The 26,051-nt window shown below is 41.8% G+C and overlaps 1 protein-coding gene across 1 annotated transcript in view; it reads left to right on the plus strand.

Moving 5' to 3' along the window:
• LOC110533955 (gamma-aminobutyric acid receptor subunit alpha-3-like) overlaps window positions 1-26,051 on the plus strand; it is a 158,259-nt gene that overhangs the window by 103,421 nt on the left and 28,787 nt on the right. Inside the window, exons 5-6 of the mRNA XM_036990375.2 lie at window positions 1,333-1,553; window positions 23,228-23,310. Coding sequence (XP_036846270.1) covers window positions 1,333-1,553; window positions 23,228-23,310 — 304 coding nt within the window. The remainder of the gene's footprint in view (window positions 1-1,332; window positions 1,554-23,227; window positions 23,311-26,051) is intronic.

The raw sequence follows: 26,051 nt of genomic DNA on the forward strand, positions 1-26,051 counted from the left end.
TGTTATGAATCTCTTATTTCTTAATTCCATTATTTTACTTTTAGATTTGTGTGTGTTGTTGTGAATTGTTAGATACAACTGCACTTTTGGAGCTCACACCGGCATTTCGATTCAACCACAATAACATCTGCTGAATATGTGTATGTGACCAGTAACATTTGATTTGATTTTGATTTGTTATCCAATGCTAATAGCAGGAAGGCCAAATACATTTTTTATCGTCAAATTCTTTTTAAATATTTTTTTTATACTTCAAGGGGTCTTAAAATTCTAAATCAAATAGCAAATGATCCTTGGTATGATCTTCTTAAAACAGTTCCATATAGCTTAGTAGACCATCCACCCACTTCAGAATAAACTTGGTAACTTGGAATGACCTTCTTAAAACAATTCCAAATAGCTTGGTAGTACCCCTCCTCCAGCTTAGACAGGGCTTAGACTCTTATTTGTTAATATTTTTCTGTGCATTTCATGCACTTATTTTGTGCCATGAATTGTTGATTGGTGCATAATGGTTTATTTCAGGGTCCTTGATGGAAACGTATATAATATGTTCCATTCCTGTAGTGGCTGGCAGGGGACAGATTGCTACATTGTTGCTGACAGGCATTATTGTGGCCTGGGTGTAGACTTGATTACTATTATTCCTGTTCCTGTTTGGTCATCGTCCTGTTCATTATGACATGAATTTACAATGAAAAAAATCACTACACCATTCGTTCTAAATATGCTGGGGACCATTTCGTAAAACAGCCAAAGTCTAAATGAAGCTGAAATTATAGGCGATTCGTTTTTTTTATGACATTTTAATACCTATGGAAAATCCCATCAGAATGGAAGAAACATCTGAGGAATAGAAGTGTGAGGCCACTCCCCTACTTCACCAGCAGCCACTAACGGCACGAGATTACTCTCTGAACTTAGAGAGGTTTATTGGGGACACTGTCCCTTGTTACGTGTTTGGCAATATGGTCAGAGAGATAACTATTGGAAAAGGCATGTTTTATCCCGCCGGCAACAGCTGTGAAAACGCAATCATTGGAGTATGAACTCTGAAGGACGCCTCGAGGATCCCACATTGACAAGGCTGTTTTCCCCTTCAAATAAAATGCATGATGCATTATTGACGTCTGTGCGTGCTTTTGGGAGGGAACTCAACTCTCTGCTAGTCAAGGCCATAACTGACAATATACTGACAATTTACTGTACCTACCAGGACAGAGAACAGTCTTTCCATTTGCAGCTCTTACGGGAGATGCTGAATATTACATTCATATTTGATTGAGATATTCTTACCTCATAAACAGACTTATTCTCTCCGTCTTTTCCCAGGAGTACACCATCGATGTGTTCTTCCGTCAAAGCTGGAGGGATGAGAGGCTGAAGTTCGACGGGCCCATGCAGGTCCTGCCTCTTAACAACCTCCTGGCCAGTAAGATCTGGACTCCAGACACCTTCTTCCACAACGGGAAGAAATCTGTGGCCCACAACATGACCACGCCCAACAAACTGCTACGACTGGTGGACAACGGTACCCTGCTTTACACTATGAGGTGAGCCATCCGAAGTCTCCCAGATCACCCTTTATTGACCTATAGTACCAAGATTGGATACTTTCAAAATGATGTTGGCCCATTGCATACTCCACTAACATCCACCACTACTGTCTGACCAAACACTGCCACCACCACACTCATCCCGTTACTCAGTTGCCACACAAATAAATCTCCTGACAATGCACATTTGGTAGTTGACTGGCTAGCAGAGAGGGCATGGTCTCCATCTTGTGTAATGTTATCTGAGTTAGGGGAGTCTGAGGTGGGCGACAGGAGTCTGAGGTGGGCATGTAGGCCTGAGGCCAGCTAGCGGAATGACCTACGCACAGAAGTGCTTTGATAAATGAAGGTGATAATTGAATAGTGGATGTCTGGGCCAGTAGCTATCCAGAGCAATGTGTCTGACTGCCACGGGACTGAGTGGTCTTTCCCTGAATCCAGTCTGACACCAAACATGCTTCATGGAGGCAGCCATGGTGTAACTAAGCTCCTCTATGATGTTCAAAGTACTCTTTGTCCTGAGAATCAGTAACCACTCTGCCAGTCTACTGTGTGCTATGTAGCTGTTTGGACATCCTCAGCAAGCTTGAGTAAAATTGTATTGCTTATTTAAGAAACCTGTAGCAGCAAGAACTGTTTGATCACTTAACTGCGGCCACTCTGTCTCCTCATCGAGTATTGCTTCTGAATTTCTTGATTCTTGAAATATTCAGACCAATTTTCCACATTTTGTTACATTACAGCCTTATTCTAAAATTGATAAAATTGATTTTTTTTCCCTCATCAATCTACACACAATACCCCATAATGTCAAAGCAAAAACAGTTAAAAATTAATAAAATAACAAAGAATCAAGTATTGAGAACCTTTACTCAGTACATTGTTGAAGCACCTTAGGCAGCGATTACAGCCTCGAGTCTTCTTGGGTATGACCCTACAAGCTTGGCACACTTGTATTTGGGGAGTTTCTCCCATTCTTCTCTGCAGATCCTCTCAAGCTCTGTCAGTTTGGATGGGGAGCGTCGTGGCACTGCTATTTACAGGTCTCTTCAGAGAAGTTATTCCTGCGTTATCTTGGTTGTGTGCTTAGGGTCGTTGTCCTGTTGGAAGGTGAACCTTCGCCCCAGTCTGAGGTCCTGAGCGCTCTGGAGTAGGGATTCATCAATGATCTCTCTGTACTTTGCTCCATTCTACTTTCCCTCGATCTTAACTAGTCTCCCAGTCCCTTCCACTAAAAACATCCCCACAGCGTGATGCTGCTACAACCATGCTTCCCCGTAGGGATGGTGCCAGGTTTCCTCCAGACGCGACGCTTGGCATTCAGGCCAAAGAGTTCAATCTTGGTTTCATCAGACCAGAGAATATTGTTTCTCATTATGGGGTATTGTGTGTAGATTGATGAGGAACAAAAATAATGTAATTCATTTTAGAATAAGGCTGTAACATAACAAATAGTTTACGAATGCACTGTATGACCCTTGAGTAGAAGTAGGACTCTTCATATAGTAATGGCGGTTGTCCATAGGGACTCTGGCCGATAATTAAGGTAGCTCTTATTGGGGTAGTTCATTTACCTGTGAATTTAATGCTGCAGTTGTCACATTGAAAGAGTCATGGAACGCCATTATTTTCCCGGCTGGGTCCCTTATTTTGAGTTCATTTGATGTGACTGTGATTCTCCTGAGGCTAAGAATAACATTTGGATTTGGATTGATTATTAAAGGGCCTGTCACTTCTTCATTTGCAAGCAAAGATAGCGTGTTGCAAGACAAGTTGCTATCAAGGGCTTTTTGGCTCTTCTAGACACTGCATTAAGGCAAACAAGATACAAAAATACTATTTTATAAATAGTTTCTGGGGCTATTACACGTGGACATCAGTATACTGTATTAATTGCATTGTATTATTCATTTCATTGTTAGTATTCATTTCATTATTCATTTAAAACCATTTCCAATGTTTTAGGAAACGCCAAGAGCAGGCAATTTAGGGACACTTCGAAAAGTGTTCCAACTCGAAACGTGTTCTCCTCCGACAATCAAAATATTTTCACATGACCCTCTCTTGTACTGTAAAAATGTTTTTTTTTTAAATGAACTGACACATAAGGATTTATCACCACAAATAAAAAATAATTGTAGCAACCATGTGTTTATAAACGTGGATATTTCCTTGACCAAATCGCCTTGGCCACTTCGCCGACCACCACGGACGAGCTCACTCTCCCTGCCATTACACTATGATCAGAGCCAACAGCAAACAATGATCAGCTAGGGGGAATCAGATTTTCAACATTTTGATGCTATATTTATAATCATATAAAATATATGCAACTAAAATGTTCCACCTACAGGTTTCTGTACCAATGCATCACACACAACCAACACATACAGTAACTGCATACTGATTACCAATTTCGAGCGCTTCATCGTGGTTTACGTTTTCACACAATCAAATAGAATAGATAAATAGAGTATGTCAACCTCGACAAACAGAAAATACATCCCTCCCTACTAAGTATCTAAGATGTGGCTTGACAAACTCTGAATGTCACTTAAAAATGTTGGTGTATTCTAACAAATGTATTTTTCCATTCCACGGGGTGGCAGGTAGCCTAGTGTTTAGAGCGTTGGCCAGTACTGAAAAAAACCCGAAAGGTTGCTGGATCGAATCCCTGCGCTGACAAAGTAAAAATCTGTTGACTGCCCCTGAACAAGGCAGTTATCACACTGTTCCCCGGTAGACCGTCATTGTAAATAAGAATGTGTTCTTAACTGACTTGCCTAGTTAAATATATATATTTAATCCATTAATTTAATTGACGGATGCTGGTATTAGAGGGAAGTAGATTAACGTGTGCAGGTAGCCTACAGGAGCCTAATCAAATTAAAACCTTGTGACTGGTTTTGTTTATTCCACACTTACTATAAAAAGGTAATATATTTAAAAGGTTAAATTACACATATTTAGGCTATATTGAAGCGTTACGTTCGAGGTCGAGGAATGGTCGGATCAGAAAGGAGGTAGAGCTGAATAACTGTACCTGTTGTGTGGCCACATTATACAGGGTGACTTGGGAGAATGATGATCGGCAACAGACTGTGCATCAGTATCCGAAGCAAAAATACAGCCAGACTGTCCTGTGCTGTGGCTTTCTACACCTTATCATCTGTCGAGTGCAGACCCACAACTGATCCAAATGGAACGAAACATTCAAATCACAGAGCTTTTGCTCCATTCTTCAAATGACATTTTCACTGCAGTTTCCAGCCTAGAGTAGAATTGTACTCAATTGTACTCACCTTTAAACAATTATGCAATATTCATTAACCTGCATATTTAACAAACAAAAAAATATATACTGTATAATATATACTGTAATACAAATCATTAAAAAACCAAGGGACCTCACCAAAAGATTTTAGCCGTTTGGTATTCCCACTTCTGACACCAGTGTAGCAAATGGCAGGACAAAGAAGTGAATCCAGGTCACTGGCGTGAAAGGCAAATGCCCTGTGCCAATAGGGTTAACCCACTTGGTAGGACTCATATAGCGAGCATTGTGACAGTATAATGGTTTTGGTTTGACAGTAACTGGGACCAGGGTTTGAGTCCCAGTCAGGGTACCCCCCCTAATCCACTATATTGGTGTCAGGTGTTTGAGAACACCATTGAAAGCATGTCCCAGCCAAGTTTTAGTCACAGTACATTTGTGTTAGGCTAGCAATGTTTTGAATGGAACACATACACAATCCATGTCTCAATTGTCTAAATGGCTTAAAAATCCTTCTTTAACCTGTCTCCTCCCCTTCATCTACACTGATTGAAGTGGATTTAACAGGTGACATCAATATGGGATCGTAGCTTTCACCTGGATCCACCTGGTCAGTCTATGTCATGGAAAGAGCTCAGTGCATCTTGCCTTTTAGAAGGCAAAACAAGGAAATAGCATCATACATTCTTGCAATACTGCTACTTATATTCTTACACTATTCAATCACGATTTTCCCTGCAAATGTTCAGTGTGTTAGAAGTGTCCCCAACTTTACCATGTCCACCGTACGTGTCGGAGACTCTTGCATATGCACGCTCTGATTTAGAGGGGTTGGGTTAAGTGCGGAAGACACATTTCAGTTGAATGCGTTCCGTTGTACAACTGACTAGGTATCCCCATTTCCCTGTCTTAGAACATGCAGTCGTGCTATTGAATCTACATCTGATCCGGTGCCATTTACAACATAATGAAACACTTAAGTTGTATAATATGTTTACTTAGCGGGTTGAAAAGTGCCGTTTTGACACATGCAATCTTTCAGAAAGCCTTCTAAAGCATGTTGATGTCATCATTTGTCCCCTTATTGCAGTGTATTGTAGCTGTTTAGTGGTGGCATTGTGTGTTGGCATTGTGAAAGCAGAGCGAGGGGGTTGAATAATTTAATTATAATAATTTTTTCATAGAGTCCCTTGCCCTCCACGGTGCTACCAGTTATGTCTTAAAGACAGGCTGCAGTTGTCTCCAACAGCATTTTATGGAGAGTTCATTATGTTTTCATGAATTAAAGAGTACTGTGTGCAGAAACTGCCTGCGGTTAATGTGACTGATACAAAAGATAGATTACACTTCCATAGCATCCAGCCCTGTGAGCTCATCTGGCTCAAATGCATCCTATGACAGAAAACAAAGAGCTCCCTTCCTGTCTTCACAAAGAAAACTGGTGAAATGAGAAGTACTATAAGGTTATGCATTTCCATCTGGTTTGTTGCCAAACTTCAGTTCTTAGTTGTTTTTTATTTTTTTGAGTGGTTGGTTTATGCTGTGTACTCTCAGATCTTCTGTCATGCCATTGTTTGGTCATTTGTAATTCGTTAAACTAGTATGGCAGGTCAAACGTAGCCTGAGTGCCAGTCTGTTTGTACTGTCTTGCCAAGTCCTATTGGCATTGTCAAGTTCAGGCTAGGTCAGGTTAGGTCCAAAAAAATACAGGTTTAAGACAAAAAAATAATTCCATGTGGCAGTGTTTGAAAATAAATCAATTCATTGGACCAGCACCATTGTTGATCCTACAGGATTTGCATTCAAATCGTGACCAGCGGTCGGGAAATCCAGTAATAAAGTGGCTGTAGATCATTTGAAAAACTTTTCAATGAATAGAATGATAGTAAAACAGTTATGCTGTGTGTTTTCTGAGTAGCTAGCTGAAATTCACCACGGTTGTGTTTATTTTCCGCTTAATTGGCAAACTTTCTGTACAGCTAACATTCACTTTGTCATTTTCACTCCACCACACCACTGGTCCAATTAATGTGTTTCTTTTCAACTGCTTCTGCATGGAATTGTTACATTGTCTTAATTAACGTTGTTATCTTCTTTCTAAGGTCAAGTCAAAGCCATATATATTGAGCCAATACCTTTTTTTTTTTTTTTTATCCGTTATTTTACCAGGTAAGTTGACTGAGAACACGTTCTCATTTGCAGCAACGACCTGGGGAATAGTTACAGGGGAGAGGAGGAGGGATGAATGAGCCAATTGTAAACTGGGGATTATTAGGTGACCGTGATGGTTTGAGGGCCAGATTGGGAATGTATCCAGGACACCGGGGTTAACACCGCTACTCTTACGATAAGTGCCATGGGATCTTTAATGACCTCAGAAAGTCAGGACACCCGTTTAACGTCCCATCCGAAAGACGGCACCCTACACAGGGCAGTGTCCTGGGGCATTGGGATATTTTTTTTAGACCAGAGGAAAGAGTGCCTCCTACTGGCCCTCCAACACCACTTCCAGCAGCATCTGGTCTCCCATTCAGGGACTGACCAGGACCAACCCTGCTTAGCTTCAGAAGCAAGCCAGCAGTGGTATGCAGAGTGGTATGCTGCTGGCAAAGTGTCCTCGTTAGTGTCCTTTCACTTTTATGATGCCATTATGACACACAGCTTGAAGATTGTCCTTTTTTAATCAGTATAGTGAATTAAGTGAATGTCCCAACCACAGTTTTCTGAAACTGAATCCTACTTTGGGTTATACTTACAAGAGGTCGACCGATTCATCGGAATGGCCGATTAATTACGGCCGATTTCAAGTTTTCATAACAAACGGAAATCGGTATTTTTGGGCGCCGATTTTGCCGATTTTAAAATGTGGTTTTTTTATACCTTATTTAACTAGGCTAGTCAGTTAAGAACACATTTTTATTTTCAACGGCCTAGGAACAGTGGGTTAACTGTCTTGTTCAGGGGCAGAACGACAGATTTTCACCTTGTCAGCTCGGGAGATTCAATCTTGCAACCTTACAGTTAACTAGTCCAACGCTATAACCACCTGCCTCTCGTTGCACTCCACAAGGAGACTGCCTGGGTAACGCTGCTTTGAGTGTGGCTGTTGTCGATGTGTTCCTGGTTCGAGCCCAGGTAGGGGCGAGGAGAGGGACGGAAGCTATACTGTTACACTGGCAATACTATTGTGCCAATAAGAACATCCAATAGTCAAAGGTATATGAAATACAAATGGTATAGAGAGAAATAGTCCTCTAAATACTATATTAACTACAACCTAAAACCTCTTACCTTGGAAATTTGAAGTCTCATGTTAAAAGGATCCACCAACTTTCATATGTTCTCATGTTCTGAGCAAGGAACTCAAACGTTAGCTTTTTTACATGGCACATATTGCACTTTTACTTCTCCAACACTTTGTTTTTGCATTATTTAAACCAAATTGAACATCATTATTTATTTGAGGTTAAATTGATTTTTATGTATGTATTATATTAAGTTAAAATAAGTGTTAATTCAGTATTGTTGTATTGTCAGTATTACAAATAAAATAAAATACAAATCGGCCGATTAATCGGTATCGTTTTTTTTGGTCCTCCAATAATCGGTATCGGTATCGGCATTGAAAAATCATAATCGGTCGACCTCTACTACTTACTACAGTTCTTCCTATTTCCATAGTAGCATTTCATCAAACACATTTCTTGTCCTGACACAAACGGTACTAGAGCTTCTAAAAACGAAACAGAAAGATTCTGCAGCAGTAAGCATTTCATCAGTAGAGGCAGGTGCAGGCAGCGCGCCGAGAGACAGAGAGAGATTACAGGGTGGATCAATATGCCAAGACACAAGAAGAACAAGAGACACACTGATTGTGGTTTTGTTTGGTGAAACGGACAGCGTGGTGCAGTCTTATCAAAGGCCGGACCAAAGTCACAGTGCTTATTATGAGGTTGGCTTCAGCCTTCCCACACAGCCAGGCCGTCACTGGCCTGATTCAGCCCCGATTGGCTCCACGAGGACAGGTATTGGCTGGAGGCAGTCAACACTGCTGCCTTTGTGACCTGTCTGTCTATATGTTGTCTATTGGGGATGGGATGGTGCAGAGTAAAACTAAAGTAAATAGGGGAACTCTGACCCTCCCACTAGCCAGCAGTAGAGAGGAGAGCTGTGTCTCCATTTACACCCCCCCATCTCACACCCACCATGACCTCTTCTTCCTCCAGTACTGTCTCATCTGTCCCAGACATCTCACTGTTCCAATCTGTAATCATGTAGTGAAGCAATGAATGTGTGCATAGCTACAATTAAGTCACATCTGTCTATTTAGATGATCAGTCCAAGGGCCCTTGTCATTTTTGCCAAGGATAATGTCCATTTTAACAATGATGATGTTGATGATGATGGTTTTGATGGGGCTAAAATATGTGTCGGTTCCTTTTTGTAATTTATCACTACCATGCATTCTTTATTTTGTTGTTCGAACTTACAAAAAGTAGAGAGGAGACGATAACAATGCAGCTGCAACCCCATGAGCAGCCAGTCGCCGTTGTCACGTTTCTGCAGATGTGCACGTGTAATGGATGTGCTTGAGGGAGCTCCATACATTATGGAGGATAGCCTCAGCTGACAGCATGGGGAACACACTTACAGCCCACATGCTGCAGGTATCACATAACAGTACCAGACAAACGTTTGGACACACCTACTCATTCAAGGGTTTTTCTAGATTTGTACTATTTTCTACAATGTAGAATAATAATGAATACATCAAAACTATGAAATAACACATGGAATCATATACTAACCAAAAAACTGTTAATCAAATCAAATGATATTTTATATTTGAGATTCTTCAAAGTAGCCATCCTTTGCCTTGATGACAGCTTTGCACACTCTTGGCATTCTCTCAACCAGCTTCACCTGGAATGATTTTCCAACAGTCTTGAAGGAGTTCCCACATAGTATGCTGAGCACCTGTTGTCTGCTTTTCCTTCACTCTGCGGTTCAACTCATCCCAAACCATCTCAATTGGGTTGGGGTCTGATGATAGTGGAGGCCAGGTCATCTGATGCAGCACTCCATAACTCTCCTTCTTGGTCAAATAGCCCTTACACAGTTTGGAGCTGTGTTGGGTCATTGTCCTGTTGATAAACAAATTGATAGTCCCCACTAAGCGCAAACCAGATGGGATGGCGTGTTTCTGCAGAATGCTATGGTAGCCATGCTGGTTAAGTGTGCCTTGAATTCTAAATCAATCACATGACCGTGTCACCTGCAAAGCACCCCCACACCATCACAACTCCTCCTCCATGCTTCAGGGTGGGAACCACACATGCGGAGATCATTCAACTACTCTGTGTCTCACAAAGACACAGCTGTTGGAATCAAAAATCTAAAATTTGGAGTCATCAGACCAAAGGACATATTTCCACCGGTCTAATATCCATTGCTCGTGTTTCTTGGCCCAAGCAAGTCTCTTCTTCTTATCGGTGTCCTTTAGTAGTGCTTTCTTTGCTAGAATTAGACAACGAAGGCCTGATTCAAACAGTCTCCTCCACACAGTCTCCTCTGAACAGTTGATGTTGAGATGTGTCTGTTACTTGAACTCTGTGAAGCATTTATTTGGGCTGCAATCTGAGGTGCAGTTAACTCTAATGAACTTATCCTCTAAAAAAGAGGTAACTCTGGGTCTTTCTTTCCTGTGGCGGTCCTCATGAGAGTCAGTTTCATCCTAGCGCTTGATGGTTTTTGCGACTGCACTTGAAGAAACTTTAAAAGTTCTTGAAACGTTACGGAATGACTGACCTTCATATCTTGAAGTAATGATGTACTCTCATTTCTCTTTGCTTATTTGAGCTGTTCTTGACATAATATGGACTTAGTCTTTTACTAAATAGGGCTATCTTCTGTATACCACCCCTACCTTGTCACAAAACAATTGATTGGCACAAACGAAGGAAAGAAATTCTACAAATTTAACAAGGCACACCTGTTAATTGAAATGCATTGCAGGTGACTACCTCATGAAGCTGGTTGAGAGTATGAGAAGATTGTGCAAAGCTGTCATTAAGGCAAAGGGTGAAAAATATTTGTTTAACGCTTTTTTGGTTACTATATGATTCCATATGTGATAATTCATAGTTTTGATGTATTCGCTATTATTCTACACTGTAGAAAATAGTAAAAATAAAGAAAAACCCTTGAATAAGTAGGTGTGTCCAAACGTTTGACTGGTACTGTATGTTCCATGTTGACTGGATGGATTACGCCCCCTCTTGGTGACTAACACTTCATCTAGGGCCCTCTCACTGTTTCAAGGAGTACTTTTTCCTTAGAAGTTTCTTGACATATGCAGATTGAGTTCTGTGGATTTCTTACTAAATGAAAAAGTACAGTCACTCGTTCATCTGCCTTCAAGTATATAATGACCATCATCAATGTATGTTGCACCTAATGCTCTCAAATTCTGTCACGCCCTGGCCATAGAGAGGCTTTTATTATCTATTTTGGCTTGGCCAGGGTGTGACTAGGGTGGGCATTCTAGTTTCTTTATTTCTATGTTTTGACCGGGTATGGTTCTCAATCAGGGACAGCTGTCTATCGTTGTCTCTGATTGGGAAACATACTTAGGCAGCCTTTTTCTCAGCTGTGTTTTGTGGGTAGTTATTTTCTGTTTAGCTGCCTGACAGAACTGTGCGCTTTCGCGGTTCTACTTTGTTATTTTGTTGCAGTGTTCAGTTTAATAAATATCATGAACGCCTACCACGCTGCACTTTGGTCTCCTTCTTCAACCCACGAGAGTCGTGACAAATTCTTATTTAAAATGTTGAAGGACAGAATTTCCTGAGAGTATAATGCAATTACCATCATTCTCTGTGCTTTTACATTTTTCCTCAATATTTTACTGTGAATTTTAAAAATGTATTACACAGTACATTATAGAGCCCTGTCAACACTTAATGGATACATTACATGAGATTCGTACAGCCCTTCTCGATGTTACTTGGCAAGGTATAAAAGGTATTCTCCCCCTCCCTATATACTGTACCTCCCTCCCGCACTCTCTAGGTTATTTTAAGTTCCCCTTGACCTCCCGGCGACATTCCCATCCAGCTCAGGCATCTAGTCACTGTAGTTTGTTAGCCTGTGGTGGTATGCCCAGGAGCCCTGTTCAACCTGGCTCTTACTACCTGTCCCTGTCTCTGTCCCCTCCACAGCCCCTCAGCCCTCCCCTGGCCCTGGCCCAGCACTCGATATGGGGGCAGCAGCGGATAGGATTTAATTGCTCATTCAGAGCTATAACAGGTTTAGGTGCCTGTTGGCAAAGCCTTGTCACAGAGCCAAAAGTTATGTCTTCACCATCTCAGACCAGACAGAAGAGGTGTTAAGGCAACCGTAGGGGCAGATGAGGGGTTAGATAGTCTAAGGGCAGGCATGGATTTCTAGTCATTTAAGCTTGCTGACGTAATACACGTATGGAGATATACAGTTGAAGTCGGAGGTTTACATACACCTTAGCCAAATACATTTCAACTCAGGTTTTCACAATTCCTGACATTTAATCCTAGTAAAAATTCCCTGTCTTAGGTCAGTTAGGATCAGCACTTTATTTTAATGTGAAATGTCAGAATAATAGTAGAGAGAATTAGTTATTTCAGCTTTTATTTCTTTCATCACATTCCCAGTGGGTCAGAAGTTTACATACACTCAAATAGTATTTGGTAGCATTTCCTTTAAATTGTTTAACTTGGGTCAAACGTTTCAGGTAGCCTTCCACAAGCTTCCCACAATAAGGTGGGTGAATTTAGGCCCATTCCTCCTGACAGAGCTGGTGTAACTGAGTCAGGTTTGTAGACCTCCTTGCTCGCACACGCTTTTTCAGTTCTGCCCACAAAATTTATTTGGGATTGAGGTCAGGGCTTTGTGATGGCCACTCCAATACCTTGACTTTGTTGTCCTTAAGCCATTTTGCCACAACTTTGGAAGTATGCTTGGGGTCATTGTCCATTTGGAAGACCCATTTGCGACCAAGCTTTAACTTCCTGACAGATGTCTTGAGATGTTGCTTCCATATATCCACATCATTTTTCTCTTCGTGATGCCATCTATTTTGTGATGTGCACTTCCAGGTTATGTCGATGTAGGACTCGTTTTACTGTGGATATAGATACTTTTGTACCTGTTTCCTCCAGCATCTTCACAAGGTCCTTTGCTGTTTTCCTGGGATTGATTTGCACTTTTCGCACCAAAGGATGTTAATCTCTAGGAGACAGAACGCGTCTCCTTCCTGACGAGTATGACGGCTGCGTGGTCCCGTGGTGTTTATACTTGCGTACTATTGTTTGTACAGATGAACGTGGTACCTTCAGGCGTTTGGACACTGCTCCCAAGGATGAACCAGACTTGTGGAGGTCTACAATTTGTTTCTGAAGTCTTGGCTGATTTATTTTGATTTTGCCATGATGTCAAGTAAAGAGGCACTGAGTTTGAAGTTAGGCCTTGAAATTCATCCACAGGTACACCTCCAATTGACTCAAATTATGTCAATTATTCTATCAGAAGCTTCTAAAACCATGACATCATTTTCTGGAATTTTCCAAGCTGTTTAAAGGCACAGTCAACATAGTGTATGTAAACGTCTGACCCACTGGAATTGTGATACAGTGAATTGTAATTGAAATAATCTGTCTGTAAAACAATTGTTGGAAAAATGACTTGTGTCATGCACAAAGTAGATGTCCTAACCAACTTGCCAAAATTATAGTATGTTAACAAACATTTTGTGGAGTGATTGAAAAACGAGTTTTAATGACTCAACCTAAGTGTATGTAAACTTCCGACTTCAACTGTAGCTATTAATTACTGTCTGTGAGTAATTGTTGCACATGGAGGTCCTAAGGTTACCTCTACAGTGCTGCCTTGGAATGTCAGATGGAATTGGAGGGCGGGTACTGTTTGTTGCCTCTCTCAGTGCGTGCCAGCTCCACACTTTGCAGTTATCCCTGTTGATTTAGCCACTTGCAATTGACACCTCACCAGGGTCAGCAGTATGAAGCGGTAGCCAGGCGGGGACGGGGGGTTTGTAACAGGCATTATCACTCCGGCCTTCCTGCCATCTGCTCCTTCTCTACTGAGTGCAAGGGTTCAGAAAGGGTTCAGAAAGGGTTCAGAAAGGAATCAGAAAGGGCTCAGAAAGGGTGAGTCATTAAAAGTAAAAGTTAAAGTACAAAGATTCAGTGCATGGTTTAAATAATGTACAGAAATTGCATGATCAGAAAAGTATTGTAGGGAAGGAAGTGGTGCATAACCAGAGACTGGGGCCTATAGCGTAGCTCCCAGCATATATCCTGTTATAGCCATAGATATGTTTTACTGCTTACTTTAAGTACTGTAAACAATATATTCCACTGGTTGTCTCATTAGGAACAATGGTAGTACTTGTGTCTGAACCTAGATTCATGCTTATAACTAATGAAATCTTCCATGTTTTCTTCTCCTGTATCGTGCATAATTATAATGAGTATATCATATGAGATGAGAGAGGGAGAAATACAAAAAATAATTGCCTCTAACTAAACAAACCATGTTGGAATTGAAATACAAACACTGCTGATAATTGTGACGTGTTTTCTCCTCCGAAACAATTTGTGTGCATCCTTGTGAACGACTGACAACACAATCATGTAGTGCCAGATATCGCTGAGTCAGCTGGCTTCCAAGTAATGATTTTGTATCTACTCTTGTCCCGGGGGAGACAATTGTTTAATAGACATTTAAAGTGCCTTTTTACTGACGGCTTTTAAGGCAGTCCGCTGGCTGCTAGAATTCTCCTTTTAACAGCCTATAATAAGCATACATATGCTGAGAAGAAAGAAAGTACTTTATTGATTTCAGAGTGGAGTTTAGGGCCATACAAATAAAAATATTATTTTCTGTCTGACCTTCTCCCCTCTGTGTTTGCTGCATGTGATTGGATTAGGAGTTTTTGCGCTGGGTAAATACGGTAGTTCATCTTTTGTTTTCACACCGATTCAGGTTGAATTACTTTCTCGTACTCTAACTGATGTCAAGCATCTCTGGGTCCATAAAACAGATTCTCTGTGGCTTTTTCAAGTCCTGCAAAATGGCGAAAATAATATTAAACGCTGCTGCCATAGCATCCTCCTCCTAGGAGTGTTGTCTAATTGGAGCCCAGGGGTCCATTTTAATGATGTTTGTACACCGAAGCATAGAGCTCATGTATCCTATTTATGTTTCATAGTCACCATCACCAATAGGAGCAATGAACTCAGAAACACACAAGGACCCACTAAATGTTTCTGAACCTGTACAAGGGCATGTTCATTGAGACGTGATGCGACAATATTGTGGCCAAAGAGCCAGGTAGAGCATTTAACCTTTACTTCAGTGGGCTAAATCAGGGTCAGTGTTTCTTGGTAGCCTTTAACAAATCTACTTTGAAACATAACTCCTCCTCATACACCTCACACACGTAGTTATGGGCTTAAAAAAAGAAGACACCTGTATCATGTCAGGTATAGAGTTGAAACGTACTCCATTTTGAGTTTTCATCCTAATATTACACTTTATATACATCACAGAAGACTGAAATATAACAAAACCGTTTGACATGGAAACGCCTGATTTTCTGCGGATTATAAAAAATGTTTATTAATTATGAAACTATGAAAAATATTACTAACATTCCACCCATGAGGCCACTAGAGGGTGATTTGGCCAATTGACTGCAGAAAAGGGCTACATAGAGAGGAACAGTGACAGGAGGCTTTGGCTTAGCTGCTGCAGTACAGCTTTGCTGCTTGAACGTGTAACCTTGACACAGATGGAAATAGTCAAATTCAACTGTCTCTACTGTGTTCCAGCCTGCCTTCTGATTGACACACCTCCGGACGTTTATTGGGATATTAGTAGGGGCTAATGAGGTCATTCAGGGAGGGGAGCGCTGGGCATGGAGGACATGGGATGGGGAGGGTTGGTTCCCACGTCGCCACTCATTTGGCCACAGCGGTGACTGACACATATTGTAACGGGACATTTCACGCTTTGTTAGCTGCTCGGCCACCTCATAATTAGGGTGGCATGTGCTCGAGCTCAGCTCAGCCTGATTTTAGATTCTCAAGATACTAAAAAGATCATCAAGGAGCTTTTTGTTCTGATCACTTCTGTTTTTTTTTGTTGCCGTTGGTTTAAATCAAATTGTATTGTTAACTCACGTACACATACACTGACTGTACAAAACATTAGCAACACCTTCCTAATATTGAGTTGCACCCCTTTTTGCCCTCAGAACAGCCTTGTGAGAGGCGGTGGCCCGTGTCAGCGGCTCTATGTTTTCCTCAAAGCGTGCGAAGAAGGTGTTTAACTTTTCCAGGAGCGAGGCATTGGTGTCCACGATGTGGCTGGCTTTCCCTTTATCATCTGTGATTGTCTGGAGTCTCTGGCACCTACGGTCGTCTTGTGTCTGAGCTGTTGAATTACGACTCACTTTGTCCCTGTACTGTCGATTTGCCTCTTTGACTGCCTTACAGAGGGCATAGCTGGTCTGTTTGTACACGTCCATGTTCCCAGTCACTTTGCAGAGGTTAAATGTGACACTTTGCGATTTCAGTATTGTGCGGCTGCTCCCATCTATCCACAGTTTTTGGTGGTCCAGAGTTCTCGATGTGCGAGTAGAACAGGAGATGTGTTGATATAATTTTGGTAGTGTTTTCCTCAGATTTCCTTTATTAAAGTCCCCAGCTACAGTAATTGCAGCCTCAAGATATGCGGTTTCCAGTTTGCACAAAGTCCTGTGTAGCTCCTTGAGAAAATTCTCTAGGGAGGTATTGCGGTTGGCATTTGATGGTGAGGTATTCCAGATCGGGAGAACAAAAGGACTGGAGTTCCTATACGTTACCACAATCACACCATGAGTAATTTATCATGAAACATACACCACCACCTTTCCTTTTCCCGGAGAGTTTCTGTCCGCGCAAAGGACAGAGAACCCCGCTGGCTGAATGGACGGGGACAGTATATCCAGAGAAAGCCAAGATTCCGTAAAACAAAGTATGATACAGTCGCTGATGTCTCTCTGGAAGGAGATCCTCGCCTTGGCTAATCTAATTTATTGTCCAGAGACTGAGTGTAAGCGAGTAATATACTCTGAACCGGTGGATGGTATGCATGCCTCCTGAGTCTGACTAGGAGCCCAGACCTTATTCCTCTTCTCCGGTGACTGCATCTTGGAGCAGCCCCCAGGATGAATGGAATTGCCTGGGTGAGTTCAAATAAAGGACCCATTTCAGGAAAGTCAAATTTATTGTCTAAATCCTGGTGAGTGACCGTTGATCTAATATCCAAAAGTTGTTTTCGGCTGTAGGTAATAATGCAAGAAACGTTCTGAGTCAATAATGTAAGAAATAATAACAACAAAGAATTACTGCAAAGTTGGCAAGGAGCTAGAAACATGGCGACCATGTCTGTTGGCGCCATCTTTTAAGTATTAACTGGAAAGTTATGCCCTGTAAGAGGGAGGCTGGGATGTTTTCTCTGCTCTCAATATCATCTTTTTACCTTGCTGTGTAATTTATGTGAGGAAACGTACCAGCTGAGCCAATGATACTTGTAAAGCTTTGTCTTAAAACCATCCAGAAACTCTACTGTAGTTCAACAGAATACTGTGAGTCTGAAGTCATCTCTAGTTTGAATCTCTTTTCTAAACACTGATACAGAGAGCTATTTTGGGTGGCCTTTTGCTCTGGCCTTTTGCTCCTGTTCAGAGTAGTCGGTTGTGAAGGGGGCTGATGTGAACACTTGCAGTTCACCAGAGCTGACAATAGTTACGGAATAGACTCTGTTCATTCAGGGCTTCATGTCCCTGCAAGTCATGTCAGCATGAGCTTGTTATACCACTGGCCAGAAGAAAACGGTTTCCTCTTTTAGACATCTGGTTGTATAACTGTACAAAATGTGTTTTATATGTTCTCCAGTGTACAACATGTTCAAGGGCATGAATTGCAATAACATTTCCTGAGAATTTCGGTTTTAATGGGTTAATAAAGTCTTATTGTGTTCTTCCTCTGGTCTCCAGTACAGAAAGGTAATCATGGCAGAGAGAGCAAAGCATTTATGTTTTCAATGAAGCACAATAGTAAAGGACAATCATGTTGCTAAAGTGGACAAAAAATACAGCCCTATCTCAGGTTTCTAGGCAACCAGGCCCTGACGCACACCAACACAATTACATAGGAGCTCTTTGAGCTAGCCGGCCATTAGGCCTACCTACCCTACCCTTGCTGAGACTGGATCCTGTGTTCGCAGTCGGGGTTGTATGTTAATTACCACCATAGTTACCACCATAATGCTTTACAGCTACCTCTCTATTTCACTATGCATATTCCATAATATGATGTCGCCTTATGTAGCAGTACATTAATTGTGGGGTACGAGAGTAGTACTGTGCGATTCAGAGCGTTTCTGCAAGTCATTGTTGATAACGGTAATTACGGAGATTTTCTCTTTTAGCTAATTGCCGTGTGTTGTTAAAACTGTGAGAGCTTGTGATCTAGACACACCCCAGCACCACCAGGCATCAGAACCCAAGGAATAGCACTGTGGTAAAAAAAATATATATACTTGTCTGGAGAGTAATATTGTGAGCCTTGACTGCAGCTTTAAAGCCAAGAGAAGAACTGTAAAAAATGTAATGGCTTCAGCAGAAATTACACTCTGGTTATGTATACTCTGGGGCAGAATATTTAGGATATGTTGACCTTGATAAAAGGTCAATTCTCCATTCTGCTGCATTTGACCGGTTGAATGTCACCTTGACAGATGACAGCCTTCCATATAACTTCATAGCTTGTTAATATTCCACCTCTTTCTTGTCCACCCCCCTCCTCCTCCTCCTCTCCCAAGGGTGTCTTCCTTAAGGGGAGATGGAGTAGGTGGGGTATGGTTCTCCCCCAATTTAGGAGAAGGTGTCATCATTAGAGTAGCGTATGTTCTCACCAGGGATTCCCAACCAGGAGAGGGAGACTCATTGATCATGATCCAGAGTCCCCAAATATGGTGATAAGTGTGATGAACGAGCCGCCCTGGACCTGACAGTAGATTTCTCACTCATCACACGGAGGAGGAAGAGGCGGAGGTATATGTCTCTCAGCGCCAGGCAAAGGTCCAGTGTCAGCATGTGACTTGACCATTTGTTCTCTGTGAGGTGTATATGTCAAGGTGAAACCTTATTATTACAAAGAGAGCGGAAGTGATAGATTGACAGGCTGACAGGCTGAGTCTGAAAGTCCTCCAGAAGCTGGGAATCAGCCAAACAGACCACTAGCTAGAAATGCAATAGAGTTCCATCAATACAGACTCATCTACTCCACCGGACAGATTACAGTGTATAATGGGATAAGTTTTCAGGAGCTGGTGAGGTATGGAGGAGAACTTTAAAATAAAGGGGGGTTGGGGTAGGTGGAGTGGAACACACAGCTCCTTCTAAGGCCCCCCTGGAGCTCCGACAGAGACAAGGTACTACAGGTTCTGGCGATGGCACTGCGATCGATGCAGCTGTTTTTTCGGGAGGTGGAGGCGGAAACCGGAGAAAGAGGGGTTGGCCCCGTGAGGCCATTTTTGCTGTGGTTCCCCGGGCTGACAGTCGCGCACACACACACACACACACACACACACACACACACACACACAGGAAGGACATTAATTAACGTCAGCAGTAGTGTTCTTCTTCATCCAAGTGCAGTTATTTTGCAAGGCCAAGAACATCATAACCATTAGGGTTGAAGATTACCCAGGAGGTAAAATGCTTTATCTCATTAAACACTTAAGAGTGGTGGTACGATGTAGACTTTGTAAAATATTGCTGACATCTTGATGGCGGGGGGCGGGGGGGGGGGGGGTGTAAGGGCCATTGCTCAACATCACAGCAGTGCTCAACTAGACTCTAGTGTAAAGATGTATTTAATCAACAAGATGTCTTACCATGCAGGCTCTGAGTTTCTTTGGTCAAGGGGTTAATTGAAAGATTGAACCGCTGCATTTTAGCGAAAGTGAAGAGGACACAAAATAGAAATCAATGGGTTTTATGGTTTTAACAATGTTGGGGAATACATTGGAGCTGTGCTGTGTTGATCTATTGCTACCATTATGGAGGTGGTGAAAAAATATGTTGTTGTTATTCTCAGGGTTACTATTTCCCAGAATGCATTTCTGCATATTGTATTCCAAAAGCAAATGACAGTACAAAACAAGAATATCTCAATTCCAAATATACTGTAGGTAACTGGAAAAATAAAGGAATCACTTGAGTAAATGAGGGATACAAAGTACAGTTGAAGTCGGAAGTTTACATACACATTAGCCAAGTACATTTAAACTCGGTTTTTCACAATTCCTGACATTTAATCCTGGTAAAAAATTCCTTGTCTTAGGTCAGTTAGGATCACCACTTTATTTTAAGAATGTGTAATGTCAGAATAATAGTAGAGAGAATAATTTATTTCAGCTTTAATTTCTTTCATCACATTCCCAGGGGGTCAGAAGTTAACATACACTCAATTAGTATTTGGTAGCATTGCCTTTAAATTGTTTAACTTGGGTCAAACGTTTCAGGTAGCCTTCCACAAGCTTCCCACAATAGGTTGGGTGAATTTTGGCCAATTCCTCCTGACAGAGCTGGTGTAACTGAGTCAGGTTTATAGGCCTCCTTGCTCGCACACGCGTTTTCAGTTCTGCCCACAAATATTCTATTGGATTGAGGTTAGGGCTTTGTGATGGCCACTCCAATACCTTGACTTTGTTGTCCTTAAGCCATTTTGCCACAACTTTGGATGTATGCTTGGTATCATTGTCCATTTGGAAGACCCATTTGCAACCAAGCTTTAACTTCCTGTCTGAGATCTTGAGATGTTGCTTCAATATATCCACATAAATTTCCTCCTCGTGATGCCATCTATTTTGTGAAGTGCACCAGTCCCTCCTGGAGCAAAGCACCCCCACAACATGATGCTGCCACCCCCGTGCTTTACGGTTGGGATGGTGTTCTTCGGTTTGCAAGCCTCCCCCTTTTCCTCCAAACATAACGATGGTCATTATGCCAAACAGTTCTATTTTTGTTTCATCAGACCAGAGGACATTTCTCCAAAAAGTACAATCTTTGTCCCCATGTGCAGTTGTAAACCATAATCTGGCTTTTTTTTAATGGCGGTTTTGGCGTTTTTTTAGCAGTGGCTTCTTCCTTGCTGAGCGGCCTTTCAGGTTATGTCGATATAGGACTAATTTTACTGTGGATATAGATACTTTTGTTCCTGTTTCCTCCAGCGTCTTCACAAGGTCCTTTGCTGTTGTTCTGGGATTGATTTGCACTTTTTGCACCAAAGTACGTTCATCTCTAGGAGACAGAACGCGTCTACTTCCTGAGTGGTATGACAGCTGCGTGGTCCCATGGTGTTTATACTTGCGTACTATTGTTTGTACAGATGAACGTGGTACCTTCAGGGGTTTGGAAATTGCTCCCAAGGATGAACCAGACTTGTTGAGGTCTATGATGTCTTGGCTGATTTCTTTTGATTTTGCTTGATGTCAAGCAAAGAGGCACTGATTTTGAAGTTAGGCCTTGAAATTCATCCACAGGTACACCTTCAAGTGACTCAAATGATGTCAATTCGCCTATCAGAAGCATCTAAAGCCAGAATTTTCCAAGCTGTTTAAAGGCACAGTCAACCATATACCATGGCTGTCTCAGTCACCAGATCTCAACCCAATTGAACACTTATGGGAGATACTGCAGCAGTGCCTGAGACAGTGTTTTCCACCACCATCAACAAAACACCAATTGATGGAATTGCACTCTTCCAATAGAGTTCCAGACACTTCTATAATCTGTTCCAAGGTGCATTGAAGCTGTTCTGGCTCGTTATGGCCCAACACCTTATTAAGACACTTTATGTTGGTGTTTCCTTTATTTGGGCAGTTACCTGTACATTTCTATACAAATGCCTATACTTATGTCACTGCTCAGGAAGAAGTATGTTCTGTTTCTTAGTCACCATGAGGTCCCATAAGGCTCATAGTTGTATTTCCACCACTGTCTAATGGAGGTCCCGGTAGAATGAACTATGGACCCATATAGTGTCATTGACATGCCATTCTGAAGTAATGCTCAATGTCCACCATTATTCATGTCAGTAATGCTCAATGTCCACCATTATTCATGTCATGTGGAATGGCAAAAGAGACTTAGTAAGGAGAATGGTACAGTACTGGTTCTGTCGTTGTGTGTTGTGAGATGTGATCTCCCAGGCAGATGCCAGTCTCCCCCCGTCGCTGCAGCTTGATTTGCAGAGCTCCCTCCATCAGGAGTGGAGTAGGTGATGTGCCGAGGATCAGCGGGTCAATATCTAATCAACTGGATGAGGAGGCTACAGGAGACCACATAGCTCAGGGGACTAGCTGACTGTCTGGCTGCTCCACAGGTCTGCTGAGCTGTCTGGCTGGCTGGCCCTGGCCTTAGTAGTGGTGGGGGGAGTGGGAGTTTTGAGCTATGCTGATGGGAAAACTGACAAATCACTGGCTACCAAGACATACTGTAGTAGCCGTCAACAGGCACATTGATGGCTAGACGCACTACAGTATGTGACTGCACATGCTGACTGTTCCCCTCACTCACATCAACCCCCCCCCCCCCTCCTCTATTCTCCTTTCAACAAAACCCACATGTCAGGGAAGTCTCAGAACAGCAGATTATCTCTGGCAAACCATAATATGAATTATTTAGGTTGGTGCTTATTTTTGTCCTGTTTCACACGTGTAAATATGCCTGTGTGAACTGGAAATGTGTTTTTTACATATCCCAACTCCCCTTGAGAGGCAACTCTAGGGTAATTAGGGTTAAGTGCCTTGCTCAAGGGCACATCAACAGATTTTTCCCTTTGTCAACTCGTGGATTCAAACTAGCAACCTTTAGGTCACTGGCCCAATGCTCTAACCTCTAGGCTACCTGCCACCCCTATTCCCCTGCCATTGGGGGCAGGACAACCTTGGGTGACCCAAAGGAGGTGTATGCTTACTGTATTCAGATACAGAGGAAAATGACTAAGGCCCTGTCATTCATGTTTCTATTGAAGCTCTGCGTGACAGGTTGAGAGACTAAGAATGATGCAGAATGGTTTGCAGTAAAAGTTATTGAAGTGGGCGTCCAGTGTCGAGCCACTGCTTTGGCCTTTAGAATGATACTGAACAGGATCTGGCAAATTAAAAGGATGTCTCAACACATAAAGCTTTAACGTACAGAATGTGTTGGTGCCATGTGACAGGTGTCATGGAGTGTTTAAGGCCTGTCACTAACATGTATTTGTTGTTTTTCTCCCTCTCTGACCAGGCTGACCATCCATGCTGAGTGTCCCATGCACTTGGAGGATTTCCCCATGGATACACACGCCTGTCCTCTGAAGTTTGGAAGCTGTAAGTCTCTCTAGATACACATCTGTATCAGGTCCACATAGCTGACATCACAGAAATGGAGGTCATAGATCAAATCGGACATCTACGTGTAAAGTAAGGGTCCGTTGTTCTTCGCCAACTTGCCATGGACCGTGTGAATTGCATGTAACGTTCACGTATAATAGAGGCCTTTACCATCCGTTCTATCTCCATCCCTGTCACTCTCCTCCTCAACCAGAGACTCATATGTTTCACCGTGTATAGAACAGGGAGATGTTATTTTACAAGTTAATGATCCAAGATAATAACAACTCTGCCATTATTAAAAGTCAGAGTGATGTGGTCAGGACATTGTGAATAAAACTGCATCCGGCCAATACTACAAAAGGAGTCCTTTTAGGGACGTTTTTTCCGTCAGCAAACAGGTCTCTTATTGGCAGACTCACAATGGTCCCTTCGGCACGGCTCCTCCTCTAATCTGTATCTACAGTTGAAGTCGTAAGTATACATACACTTAGGTTGGAGTTATTAAAACTCATTTTTCAACCACTCCACAAATTTCTTGTTAACAAACTATAGTTCTGAGGGCGGAGCTATCATGTCGGTGTGAACGGCTGTGTGTGAGAGGCGCCTGCAACTTTTTTGCGAAATAATCTAACTTAACCTACTTTATGGCACTTTTTACAACAAACGTTTATTTCTAATACATTATTGTAACTTTCTATGTGAAAATGCTAAGTAATAAGCGACCAAAGGACAATAAATCCACAGCGGAGGCCTACTCCCCACTAAACAACGAGACAGACATGGCTGGACCGTGCACATCGCTCCCTTGTCCCAGTGCCTGGACCGGGCCAACGTCCTCGCCCAGTAATCATCTGTTGTCACAGTTTCAAGACCAAGGATCTTATCCTGCACGAAGTTCGAATGAGGGGCAACCTGTTACATAAAGGGCACCCCTTCCGTGTCTATGAGGATTGTTTTGTTTCGTTATTAATTGCTTGCAGGGGACTGGGGGTGATGGTTAGGAAGGGGCAGACGCAGACACCTGGTTAGCAAGTTGATGTTTTGTGCCGTTCTGCCTTTGTCTAGCCGTGGGCCGCTCTCCCGACTAGATTCCCACTAGCCCTCTGTAGTGCTTGTTTCTGTGTAGGTGTACACACATATTTTAAATTAGTGTAGATTATTATTCTGGGGTATGAATGTGTGTGTGTGTGTGTGTGTGTGTATATATATTTTTTTAATATATATTTTTATATATGTCTTTTTTTTGTATGTGTGTGTGTATACAGTATGTATGGATTTGGCTAAATTAATCTTGAAAAATTAATATTTAAAAAAATGTATTTATTTATTATATTTTTTGTTGTTGATTGGGGGGGGGTACGTTTAATTTATCAAAATCCTTGTTCCGATCTCCTAACCCACAATATGTAAATATACTGCTGTATATGTCGGTTGCTGATGGTTTATGTTTAGACCGGCATTGCTTAGTAATATAATCTTGTGATGCTATAAATTGCTTATTAACTCAGGGATTGACCCAAGATGGCCCTTAAATGCGCAATATGTTTAAGTTGCAACTTATTCTGTTTAGATTTATTAGATGCTTATTGACCACTTAATTCGCGGGAGCCTCCTCAGTTCATATGTTAGTAGAAGTTCTAGGATAGTGAGAGGTGAACGTATAGTTGGGATTTTATTTTTGTTTTACATTTTGGAATGTCAAGGGTTTAAACGAACCAATTAAGAGAGGCAAGGTCCTAGCCCACTTGAAAACACTCTCGACTGATATTATATTTTTGCAAGAAACCCATCTGAAAAATCATTCTCATAGCAGACTTAATTGTAGGTGGGTGAGGCAAGTGTATCACTCTAACTTCTCTGCCAAAACAAGAGGCACAGCGATTCAGGTACGGAAAGGAATTCCCTTTCTACATACAGTGGGGCAAAAAATTATTTAGTCATCCACCAATTGTGCAAGTTCTCCCACTTAAAAATATGAGAGAGGCCTGTAATTTTCATCATAGGTACACTTCAACTATGACAGAGAAAATGAGAAAATAATATCCAGAAAATCACATTGTAGGATTTTTCATTAATTTATTTGCAAATTATGGTGGAAAATAAGTATTTGGTCACCTACAAACAAGCAAGATTTCTGGCTCTCACAGACCTGTAACTTCTTCTTTAAGAGGCTCCTCTGTGCTCCACTCGTTACCTGTATTAATGGCACCTGTTTGAACTTGTTATCAGTATAAAAGACACCTGTCCACAACCTCAAACACTTTTTTGCCCCACTGTAAAACCACTATTGCGGATAAAGAGGGTCGTTATGTGATCGTAATAGGAGAGATCCACTCTACGTCAGTAACTCTACTAAATATCTATGGGCCAAACATTGATGACCCCTCTTTTTTCAAAAGAGTCCATGCCCTGATTCCAGATATCTGAGGGGAGGGGACCTTAACTGTGTGCTAGACCAATATTTGGATAGATCCTCTACCCGGCGAACCCCTACCTCCTTTTCAAGCGAATTCTTGAAAACCTACAAAAAAATTCTACCTTATTTGATATATGGAGGATCGCTAACCCTACCGGTAGGGAATACTCCTTTTACTCTCATGTTCACAATGTTTATACTCAAATGGACTACTTTTTGGTTGATGCTAATCTACTCCCCTATACCTGTAATGTGAGGTATCATGATATTATAATCTCGGACCACAGTCCACTCACCTTCTCCCTGAGATTGTTTGACA

The sequence above is a fragment of the Oncorhynchus mykiss genome, chromosome 10, assembly GCF_057628025.1.
Source record: "Oncorhynchus mykiss isolate SJ-2025 chromosome 10, ASM5762802v1, whole genome shotgun sequence".
NCBI classification, from domain to species: Eukaryota; Metazoa; Chordata; class Actinopteri; order Salmoniformes; family Salmonidae; genus Oncorhynchus; species Oncorhynchus mykiss.